Source organism: Hyperolius riggenbachi, chromosome 1 (assembly GCF_040937935.1).
Source record: "Hyperolius riggenbachi isolate aHypRig1 chromosome 1, aHypRig1.pri, whole genome shotgun sequence".
Taxonomy (NCBI): domain Eukaryota; kingdom Metazoa; phylum Chordata; class Amphibia; order Anura; family Hyperoliidae; genus Hyperolius; species Hyperolius riggenbachi.
The window spans coordinates 671,810,002-671,822,622 of record NC_090646.1 but is presented as its reverse complement, the minus strand read 5'-3'; the positions used below and the strand labels follow the sequence as shown (position 1 = coordinate 671,822,622).

At 43.2% G+C, this 12,621-nt stretch overlaps 1 protein-coding gene across 1 annotated transcript in view; it reads right to left on the bottom strand.

The window, feature by feature from the left end:
- Positions 1-12,131, bottom strand: part of LOC137561210 (BOS complex subunit NCLN-like) — a 35,925-nt gene extending 23,794 nt beyond the window's left edge. The window contains exons 1-5 of the mRNA XM_068272470.1: positions 11,939-12,131; positions 6,004-6,194; positions 5,095-5,239; positions 4,153-4,247; positions 2,398-2,484 (exon numbers count right to left, since the gene is read on the bottom strand). Of these exons, the coding sequence (XP_068128571.1) occupies positions 2,398-2,484; positions 4,153-4,247; positions 5,095-5,239; positions 6,004-6,194; positions 11,939-12,083 (663 nt within the window). The 5' untranslated portion in view covers positions 12,084-12,131. The remainder of the gene's footprint in view (positions 1-2,397; positions 2,485-4,152; positions 4,248-5,094; positions 5,240-6,003; positions 6,195-11,938) is intronic.
- Positions 12,132-12,621: the final 490 nt, after the last annotated feature.

Here is a 12,621-nt window from a genome sequence, read left to right as displayed (position 1 = left end):
GGCTTCCCCGACATGCAATTTTTTCAGATAAGGGGCAAAAAATGAACAGAAACAGACATAAGGAAAGTCTGTAGCGACGAATGACCTGCATCTTCATTTCGCATTTTAAACATAAAAGTAGATGAATTTCCTCTAATTTATGCCATCTTGGATGTGACAATGGAAGGGAAGTCCACATACATGTAAAAAAGGCACCTGGAGAAAAGTGTGCAAGGGATTGCCACTAGTAAAATATCACTAAACGTATCGATATTCTACGATTTTGATAGTAAATATTGGTAATATTTACCGATATTTCACTATGGCTAAACCTAACCCTACTCTCACACAGACTGTGAAATCCCAGTCATTAGGGCGCAGGAGTTATTTGGAAATAAAATAGTTTAAAACTGTGAAAAAAGTAGAGGCAATATAAGGATTGCCTCTCCTGATGAATCAGCCAAACTTATGGGACTGATATCACCAGTCCACCTCACCTACTTGGCAGATTGTTTTGTCATTCACCTGAAGAAGCAGGGGAGAGCCACGAAACGTGTTGTCCTCTCTTTTGTTGTGTGCAAGAAACTTCCCAGTCCTATAAGCTTGGCTGATTCATGAAGAGAGTAAGTCTCCCATTGCCTCTCCTTTTTTTAACAGTTTTAAAGTATTTTAATTTCAGTCTGGGGCCTCATCCCCCATGTGTTATCTTGATTAGTCATAGTGGCAGAGGCTCCTCCTACTTCTCATCCAATTCAGTGACAACTATAAGCTGTAATAATTGCCATCATTGTCAGGTCTGATGCTAACTGAGGACAGGAAGTGATGCAATCTGTGTAAACCTAACAAAGGTTCTTATCCCTCCAAACTATTCAAAGCTGAAATTGAAAACAAATAAATAAAACAGATTTTTTTATGCATTTTGTTTTCTGGGGAAGAGTTATTTTGCCACATTCTGTATGTGTTTCATACATAATCATTATATGAGGGTGTGGCTTAGAGAGTGAGGGAGTCACATGTGTAATTACCAATGTGTGAACACATGGGGATATTATATATGACTAGAAATAAGCCCGCCCATTTACAAATGAGTGTTAGGGCTCAGCTGCGACCCGCTCACCCACTTCTCCCACCTCCACCCTGCAACAGCTACGCTCCTTGAGGCACGCGCGCAAACGGCCGCCTCCCCGCACCCGTCCTCCTGCTGTCACATGTACACCTGCTTACCGCGCATGCACACTGGGCAAAAAGACACAGACACAGGAACACAGGGAGTCACAGAGACACAGGGTTTTATTATATAGAATGTTAATGATTAGATGAGGGCGTGACATAGAGAGTGATGGAGTCTCATGTCCTTTGTGTGATCACCGGGGATGTTATATAGGATGTAAATGATTAGATGAGGGCGTGGCTTAGGGAGTGATGTAGTCACATGTCATGTGTGATCACAGGGGATGTTATATAGGATGTAAATGATTAGATGAGGGCGTGGCTTAGGGAGTGATGGAGTCACATGTCCTTTGCGTGATCACAGGGGATGTTATATAGGATGTAAATGATTAGATGAGGGCGTGGCTTAGGGAGTGATGGAGTCACATGTCCTTTGTATGATCACAGGGGATGTTATATAGGATGTAAATGATTAGATGAGGGCGTGGCTTAGGGAGTGATGGAGTCACATGCAGTGTTGCCAACTTAGCGACTTTGTCGCTATATTTAGCGGCTTTTGAAAGCCCTCTAGCGGCAGTTTCTTAAAAAAGCTACTAGCGACAAATCTGGCGACATTTGTCTTGTTTTATTGGAGACTTTAAATTTGGGAGACTCTAATTTAAGTTGCCGGCTGCCGGCTCCTCCCCGTCCCAAAGCACGCCACTCACAGACAGCTTGGCCGGGCTGGCCCGTCCTCTCGCAGGAGTCCCGCCCCCATCAAGCCGCTGGTAGCCGCCCAGTACGAGGCAACCAATCACCGCACCGCCAGGAACCTTCCAGACCAGTCAGGGGACGTCACTCACACTAGCCCCTCCCTGCTTCCATCGCAGGCGCTCTTGCTAATGAGCGGAGCGGTGACATCAGGTGGGCCGGTCGCTGGATGATGTGTGGGAGGCGGGGTCGGGGGTGGAGCCGTTATGAAAATTACATGATGACGTCATCTAGGGCGGGGTCGGGTGGAGCCGTTATGCAAATTACGTGAAGACGTCATCTAGCGACTTCAAGCGACTTCTAGGACAGCCAATAGCTACTTTCCTTACTGACGAGTTGGCAACACTGGTCACATGTCCTTTGTGTGATCACAGGGGATGTTATATATGATGTAGATGATTAGATGAGGGCGTGGCTTAGGGAGTGCTGCAGTCACATGTCCTGCGTGATCACAGGGGATGTTGTATATTATATGTTATTTCCCAGTTTCTTACTTACCGGAGCAGCTCCAAACGAGTCATAGTGAGCCACGATGACAATGGTGGGGAGTTCTGCAGCGTCGCCGCCGTCTCCCATCAGCTGTCCCTGCACAGATAATAATAATATAACTCACTAGGGACAGTCACCGCCATACAAAGAGAGACTATGGCCTCAATTCACTGAGCATTGCTGCATTCGGTGATACAGAAAACAAGCTGATTTTACGATCACCCAGCCAAATGCCAATTCACTAAAACCCATCACACACTCAAAAGTAAAATTACTACCGACTCATGAGGAAAATTACCGACTTGTGCAGCAAATACCTGAAGATATGTCACGAAATTGCAATTCACAAAGAATAAAGCATTCGGTAAATCAAGTGTTCAGTATTTCCCTCCAGCTCTGACCAGCCGGTAACTCACTCTCCATGCGGTAACAGCCAATAGGGAGAGCCCTACAGCCCTGCTTCTCACCCTATTTGGTCCGATACCCTGGAGGGCGGGACTTCAGAATAGCAGAGAAGGAGACATTTTAAAAGGCTTTTCTGTATTTCTGTAGATGTGAAGATCTATATAAAGGTATACAGAAGAGCTACCTCTAGTGCATACACATCAAACTCCGGCCCGCGGGCCAAATCTGGCCCTCTGAGCCATCAGATTTGGCCCTCAGGTGAAATTCACCACTTTGCATTATGTTTGACCTACTCTAGACCACATACTGGAGGATAAGCCCTTAGACCAGGGAAGCCATATGGGGAGGAGGAAAGCACTAGATACCAGGGAAGTGTATAGGAGAGGGAAGGGGGCCTCTAGACTCCAGAGATCTGTATAGGGGAAGGATGGGGCCACTAGACACCAGGGAACTGTATAGGGGGGGGGGAGGACCACTAAACATCAGGGCATTGTATAGATGAGGGAGGGAGGACCTCTAAACATCAGGGAACTGTATAGCGGATGTTTGGGGGGGCTATTAGATACCAGGGAACTGTATAAGGGAGAGAGGTAGCGACTAGACATTGAGGTTTGCCCGGGACTTGGTCCCAGAGCTCAATTTTGTCCCACTTTATAAATGAGTTCGACACCCCTGCACTAGTGGCTGCAGCACATGTAAAGGGCTGCAGGGGGTGCTCTGGACAGGAAAACCCTGAGTCATGCTCACAGACTCACAACTTTCTGCCTGACCGGCTCCACAGCTACAGGGCTTAGTGAATTGAAGCATGTTTGTTTGTTTTTTGGTATGAGGGAAATCTTAGTGAATTTGGCAAAAAAAAGTGTAAAATACAGACTGCAGTATTTTACCAACCTTAAAACGGACCCAAACCAAACATTTTTTTAATTCAAAGTATTTAGTTGCACCACTCTGACACATACAAAGATAAATAAACACTCCTTCAAGCCTGTGAGCATTTCAGTGCATGCTTTTCACCCTTCTCTTTCCATAACTAGGGTTATACAGGTGGCAGCCATTAGCAATTCCTCCATTGCCGGACACCACCTACTCCACCAGTCTGCTGGATTCTGTCCCGGTCTCCCGGCAATATGAAAGGAAGGGAGGGGTTCCTCCAATAAATGTAAAATATTTTATATTTGTCATCATGCAGCTGAAAAAAGGCTGCTATTTATTATTATAATTTAGAAAATAGATTTTATTTCTGAAATCTTGTATTTTTAATTTGGGTCCACGGTAATTATTTTACCGACCTGCCCTTAGTGAACTGAGGCCTCTGTGTCCAGCAGGGTAAACACCGGGCGGGGCAGCAGGGCGACTTACCTCCAGGGTGGTAATGGTGGAGTGACTGAGGGGTTTGCTTTGTACCTCACTGGTGGTCATCTGGAATCCACTACCCATCACCATCCCCAACAAGACTGCGGAAGCAAGAATAATATGGAGACTGGTCTATACAGACTGTTATCCAAATCATGCTATATATATGGGGAGGGGAGGGAGTCAACCTCTGCATCATCCATACCGTGCATTCTCACATACCAGGGGCCTGCTTATAAATAATTAATCCCTGCCTCCCCCAATATATACAGTATAAGCTGTTACTCTGTGCCTATACTGATAGTAAACTAGTTGCAGCGTGTGCTGATCTCTGCTACCCACAGTATGTACAGTATAAGCTGTTACTCTGTGCCTGTACTGATAGTAAACTAGCTGCAGTGTGTGCTGATCTCTGCTACCTCCATTATGTACAGTATAAGCTGTTACTCTGTGCCTGTACTGATAGTAAACTAGCTGCAGTGTGTACTGATCTCTGCTACCTCCAGTGTGTACAGTGTAAACTGTTACTCTGTGCCTGTACTAATAGTAAACTAGCTGCAGTGTGTGCTGATCCCTGCTACTTCCAGTATGTACAGTATAAGCTGTTACTCTGTGCCTGTACTGATAGTAAACTAGCTGCAGTGTGTGCTGATCTCTGCTACCTCCAGTATACGTTGTTTCTCCGTCCCTGTATTGATAGTAAACTAGTTGCAGTGTGTGTGCTGATCTCTGCTGCCTCCAGTATATACAGTATAAGCTGTTACTCTGTACCTGTACTGATAGTAAACTAGCTGCAGTGTGTGCTGATCTCTGCTGCCTCCAGTAAGTACAGTATAAGCTGTTACTATGAGCCTTTATTGGTAGTAATCTAGCTGCAGTGTGTGCTGATCCCCGCTACCTCCAGTATGTGCAGTATATCATTACAGGGTGATGTACTCCAGAACTCACCTTCCCAGGCGGAGGCAGATCTCAGGGACAGAGACACTGCTCTGGTCTCTCTGTACATTTCCAGGAGAGCCTTGTCTTCCACAGCAAAATAGATGGGAAATAGTGTCTCATTCCTGAGGAAGGACATCTCCTGATCCACGAAACCCTGAGAGGAACATCCAGAGAGAAGATGGATAAACCTGTGATTCTATGTTACAGGGCAGGGCATGCAGTGCGTCGCTGGAATCGCACAGTGTTAGTGGCGGTGTGCACAGGTCACTGGCATCTTTGTGTGCATTACATTGCAAGCCACCAAAAACTTTATTTTTGGTTGCGTTATGCGTGCGTTACAATGCCACACCCCCGTGAAACTAGCTTAACATTAGCGAAGGATCGAAAGTGGCAATATTCTCTTCCAGTTTAGATACTCTTGTACACGGTTGGGAGCACAGCCACAAGAACGGTTTCATTCTTCTGGGCATGTGCAGACCCTACTCGCACATGCCCAGTTTAGATACTCTCGTACACGGGAGCGCGCGCGGCCACGAGAACAAAATCAGCAAGCCTTTAAGAAATATGTTCAGAGGGACCCAGGGCTGGAATGGTGGGCACCAGGAGGACCTGGAAAGCCTCTGGACTTTTTCAGGAAAATCTGCCTCTGACACAGGAGACCTGGGTTCGAATCTCGGCTCTGCCTGTTCAGTAAGCCAGCACCTATTCAGTAGGAGACCTGGGCCAGTCTCCCTAACATTGCTACTGCCTATAGAGCGCGTCCTAGTGGCTGCAGCTCTGGCGCTTTGAGTCCGCCAGGAGAAAAGCGCGATATAAGTGTTCTGTGTTTGTTTGTTTATTTGTAGTAGACCATGCTGCTGCAGCACTTCTCTTCCTCAGCCTTTAGTAAACAAACCCTAATCTTCCCCAGCGATTTACCTGCAATGGTCCCGGCAGAACGTCTGGGGTATCAGGCGGGACCAGTATCAGCACTGCGGCCACAGACTGGGCCAGCACCTGGCTCCACCTCTCCTCGGAGAACTCAGAAATCCTCATCAGCACACAGCGGCGGGTCAGTATCTCCGCTTCCGGCGTCCGACTCTCTGCGCTCACCTGGGCCGACTTACAACCTGCGGAGAGACTCCGGAAATGACGTATCATTCCACAAGCCAGTCAGTGTTAGCATACAAGACTCCAGGGCCCATATGCAATTCACTTTTTCACCCACGTTTTCTCCTAGGAGATAATTTTCCATCTATTTAAAATAACTTTCCAGCACTTTTCATCTGAAAAAGTACAAAAAAGTCGTTCAAAAAGTAGTACCTAAATTGCTTTTAATTTTTTCTTTGCTTTTAGGTGGCGTAAAATGAATTTTATTGACAAATTTAAAAATATCACCTAGGAGAAAACTCAGGAGATAAAGTTAATTGCATATGGGCCCTTGTGTCTGCTTACACCATAAGATAAGGTACAAACCGAGGGGACTGTTGTGTTGGGTCCTGGCTACAGAAACCATGAACCGTATCTGCAGTAAAGTCACACATTGGAAGGATACTTAGGCTTGCTTCACACTGGCTCCACCTCCGGACAATTTCCCACAAACACGGCAGTGGTGGACCAGCAGACCTGTTTGAAGGCACTATACTTTCCTGTGGCTATATCCACACATCTATTGTAATGTGACTTGCGTCTTGGAGGAAACCTCAGCGCTGGTGAAAGGGGTTAGTACAGAATGCTGTTGCATGCAAACCATTATGGAAGAGAATATCCTCCATTAGTGCAACCGAATATAACTTGTTTACAAGTTGTTTTTATCATAGGATGAGCACAGCTTCCCTTGCTTGTTCCATCAGCCACTGTACTCTGGCTAAAGGCTGTAGCACTCCTGCTGCTGCGCCAGTACAGCTCATTTAAGAGAACAATCGATAATTGCCCTCCGATTACTAATTGGATTACAATCCCAGAAATCAGATGGAATGATCACATCTGAGGAAAATATTGTACTTTAAAAAAAAATGCACCTTCAAGGTGGCTACATGAAACAATATGTATATATATATAAAATATGTTGGAAAGAACAGAGGCACCAGAAGAGTAGAATCACAATGATAAAATTTTAAAAATGCTTTGGAGGGAGGCAGTGGTGGACTTACCTCCTGCAAGCAGACACTAGGAACTGACAATTATAGTAGATATAAATTTTATTGATATACTCCAAAGGGGGTCTGCAATGCGTTTCACAGGAATAAACCTGCTTCCTCAGGCAATGATCTATAGGAGCGCACAACAGCATCAAGTTCAGGTGACACCAGGTGCATATATATATATATATATATATATATATATATATATATATATATATATATACACACACAGTATATATATATATATATATATATATATATATATATATATATATATATATACACAGTGTATATATATATATATATATATATATATATATATATATATATATATATATATATATATATATATATATATATATATATATATATATATATATATATATATATATATATATATATATATATATACTAGCTGATGACCCGGCATTGCTCAGGTATGTATTTGGCTGGTGTTGACTCCACCCACTTTTTCTAACCCTAAAGGCTCATACACACATCAGACCATAGTCTTTTGAAAATGAAAGATCACAGACCTATCTTATCCCCTTCCATGTAGTATGAGAGCCATACCTACACAGTCTATTCTATGGAGCTGAACTCCTCATCAGATAAAAATCTTTGCAGGATGCTGCACACAAAAATGCTGTACAGACACAAAAGATCAGTATCTGCCAAAGATCCGTTACTGCAAATTGCAATGATAGTCTATGATATCTGCAGATCTCATACACACCTTGTTTAACAGACATTGATCTGCAGATCAGGTCCACCAGGATGGATTTTCAGATCTGCAGATGATTGTCTGATCTGCAGATGAATGTCAGTTAAACAAGGTGTGTATGATGATCTGCAGATCTCATAGACTATGAATGCAATTTGCAGGAATGGATCTTTGGCAGGAACAGATCTTTTGCAGATACTGATCTTTTGTGTCTGTACAGCATCTGTGTGTGCAGCATCTTGCAAAGATTTCTGTCTGATGGGGAGTTCAGCTCCATAGAATAGACTGTGTAGAGTGTGGCTCTCATACTACATGGAAGGGGGTAAAATTGGTCTGTGATCTTTCATTTTCCAAAGACTATGGTCTGATGTGTGTATGTGGCCTAACACACAATTACTCAATGACCAAGTTTGTGAGCTTTGCTGTCTCTGGCATCGATAATTTGCATTGAAATTAAACAAATCTGATTGGCTGTTTGTGACTCCACCCCCTTTTCTGAATTTGAACCCCGTCACTCAATGACTGACTGTACCAGGTTTGAGGCCTGTGCCATTAACAGTGTAATAATGGCAGCAATTAAATATTCCCCTTGAAAATCAATTGGTTTTTGTAGGCTCCACCCACTTTTCTGAATAATAATCCCAGTCACAAACGATACAATGAAAAAAAAAAAGTCTGTACAACTAAACGTTTTTTATCAATTTTGAGTGATGTGTGGCCACCTTAAAGAGGAACTCCAGTGAAAATAATGTAATAAAAAAAGTGCTTCATTTTTACAATTATTATGTATAAATGATTTAGTCAGTGTTTGCTCATTGTAAAATCTTTCCACTCCCAGATTCACATTCTGACATTTATTACATGGTGACATTGTTACTGTGGGCAAGTTATGTAGCTGTTTCTAGCTGTTCTGGCTGTTACAGACAGCTGTAAACAGCCATTTCCTGTCTGTGAACATTGTTACATTGTGGCAGTTTGCCCAGAGTACCGCGGTATTCAGAGCTTCTTGTGGGAGGGGTTTCAGCACAAAATCAGTCACACAGCGCCCCCTGATGGTCTGTTTGTGAAAAGCATTCTATTTCTCATGTAAAAGGGGGTATCAGCTACTGATTGGGATAAAGTTCAATTCTTGGTTGGAGTTTCTCTTTAAGGCAGAATTCACGTTTGCTATAACAGCAATGCAAATCGCCTGTTGCCAGCCAGGCCTCTAGAGCCCATATTCAATTCACTTTTTCTCCTCAGTTTCCTCCCAGGTGATATTTTCACACTTCACTAATAAAAGCCCTTTTAAGCCACCGGCAAGCAAGAAAATACTCCGAATAATGTTAACAGTACTTTTTCTGCTATGTTATTTAAACAGAAGATGAAAAATGATTTCAGAGGAGAAAACTTAGGCGATAAAGTGAATTGGATAAGGGTCCTAATATATTCCCATGACACGCCCAGATCAGTAAAAAACTGCGATTTCTGCATTGCAATTTTATTTTGCATTTAAAAAACTGTCAACCTGCACTAGTTTTTTGCATACCCCACATAAATTGCACTCAATGTTTTTCAATGCGAATTTGCTGTATTTTTATGCATTTTTATGTAAATTTGGCCTGTTGAGGTTTTTCCTGTCTCAGCCTAACTGGACGAAAAGGTTCGTCCAGTTAGGCTGCGCGCACGCCCGCGGGTCGCGCGCGCTCCCGCGGTCCCCCCCCCGTGCGCGCCCCCGCTGCTGGCCGTTAGCCCAGCGATCAATGAAAGGGATTATAAATCCCTTTCACTGATCGGACCTCCCCGGAGAAAAGCCAACAGCGTCTCTTTAGACGCTGCGGCTTTTCTGAGCTCTGATCTTCTTTCTTCTTCCTGGGAGCGAGATCGATCGCTCCCAGGACTTTTTGACTGTGGCCATCTTGTGGCCAAATAGCAAACTACACCAAAAACACACACTGTATTAAATAAATACATTTTTAAACATTAAAAATCCCCTGTTTACCTCCCACACCAAAAAATACCCACATACAAGTCTTAATAAAAAAAAAAAAAAAATTACAATAATAATAATAATAAAAAAAAAATAGTTACCTAAGGGTCTGAACTTTTTAAATATTCATGTCAAAGGAGTATATCAATATGATTTATTAAATTATGGGCTTCTAAATAGTGATGGACGCAAATTGAAAAAATGCACCTTTATTTCCAAATTGAATATCGGCGCCATACATTGTGATAGGGACATAATTTAAATGGTGTAATAAGCGGGACAAATTGGTAAATAAAGTACGTAGGTTTTAATTATGGTAGCATGTAATAATTTCAAACTATAATGGCCAAAAGCTGAGGAATAATGATTTTTTTCCATTTCTTTCTTAATATTCCTGTTAAAATGGATTTACAATAAATTAATTCTCAGCAAAATGTATCACCCACAAAAGCCTAATTGGTGGCGGGAAAAACAAGATATAGATCAATTCATTGTGATGAGTAGTGATAAAGTTATTGGCAAATGAATGGGAGGTGAAAGTTGCTCAGATGTAAAAACATCTCAACCCTGTAGGCTGAAGTGGTTAAATCGGAAAGGAAAAAAACGCTGACTTTAAAAATGCAGAAAAAGTGCACATATGAAACCACAAATGTATATGTGCAAAAATGCACGCTTTCTGGCAGATGTAAAGGTCATGCATCTTACAATTTTTCTGTTCGATGTTACTGCAATTTGATGAAAATGATTGTACAGAAAAATCGAACTTTTTTTTATTCAACTCAGAAATCTGAATTCACAATGTTTTCATTTTTTTTTTACATTGGAGTTGTTGGAATATCCAGACTAACTTAACTAAGAATGGTGTATACTGTCATATTGCATTCAACTTGAACCTGAATTAACTGTATGTAACTATTCAGTACAAACCAAACTTCATTTGTTTCTATAAACAACAAAAAGCATGGAATTATAAAGGTGGCCACTAACCATCCAATTTCTAGCGAAAAATCGTTCAAGCGATCAGAAATTCTGATTGGAAGAAAAATCGTTCACTACATCATCAATGATCCAATCTTTGCTTCTACTCTATCAGAGAATCCAAATGTTCGTTTGACGAAAAATCAATCGGACGACTTTTTTTAAAATAATCGTTTATAATAGATTGTGCCCGTCAATGGAGATTATTTGCAACCAATCCAATCAGAATTTCTGATCGATCAAACGATTTTTCACTAGAAATTGGACTGTTAGTGGCCACCTTTAGACTGTGTGTGCAATTCATGTTAAAAATCAAGAAGATCAAAAGTTGATTATTATTGAGTGAAATGTTTTTCAACCTAACCAATTTTTTTCACAATATATACGATTTTACCCCTTGAAATTGCTTGAACACATGTGTGTGGTACCTCAGACAACTTCCGTGGAACTTTCAGCCAACCAAAAAATTGGATCACTCAGGGCCTGTACACACTGCTGCACTTGCGCTGCGCTTTTAAAATCGCATGCGTTTTTTAATCACAAGGTCTTTTGAAAAATCCTGAAAAGCGTGAAGACCTGTACACACTGGTGCGATGCGTTTTTTCTATTATCATAAAGGCTTTGCGATTTGAAAATCGCATGCGCTTTAATAAAACGCAGCGCAAGTGCAGCAGTGTGTCCAGCCCCTTACACTTTCATTGAACTGAAAAAAATTGTAACGTGTGGCCACCTTAAGTGTCAACCTGGTCGGGACCAGGGATGTTCTGCTCTCGTGCGAGAATTTACCCTGCAAGGATTGATGGCGACACACAGGACTGATTTATCAAGGGAAAGATTTCTGCCTCTGTGATTGGTCAGGATCATGCAATCACATCTCACCTTCGCTTCCTGTGCAGCCTGATGCATGACCAGCCAATCAGAGAAGCACACATAGTGTCATGTGCCTATCCTGCGTTGTAGGCGTGTCCTTCCTGGAGAGGACCTGTCACGTGCGGGCCATGCAGCTGGATTGGTCACGTTTCGCTGTCAGCAGGTCACATGATAATCTCATCTACTCACCATAGGTGTGTCCCTCCAGGCTGTACTGCTGCATCCGATACACAGGAAACTCCAGTGCCGTAATGCCCGGCAGGAACAGGGCAAACAGTATAGCTGCCACCATCCAGGGGGTGTTCAGGCCACGCTTGGTGTTGGAGTTCCTCATGATGACTGTACAGAGCCCAGTGACAGACTGCGCTGTGTCCCCCCTGGTCACTGGGTCATTGTTCCAGTGACACCATCTGCCTAATCCCAGCATAATCCCATAACAGGCCTGATTATGTGATGATCTGTGTCTGGGGCGGCCCTGTGCTAATATCCACTACCTGCAGCACACGAGAGACACCACTCACCAACACTCAGAGACAGATCTGCATCTGGGGTCTGCCCCCTACTAATATCCACTACCTGCAGCACACGAGAGCAGGGCCAGAGCTACCATAGGAAAAATGGGCAATTGCCCCAGAGCCTGTAGGGGCCCCCAAGGTGTCCCTCCTCCATCTTAACTGTTGCTCCCCAGGGACTGTGCAGAGCCTGTTAAGTTGGGAGGTGACTGGGGGAGGGTCAGCAGCCAGCTCAGGGGCCCAGGAGGGAGATATGGCTGCAACAAAGGGCCTCTAATGATGCTTTTTGGTCGGGGGGTGTCTGTTGGGGGGCCCCCAGGCTAATTTTGCCCTAGGGCCCAATTGTTACTTGAACTGGCC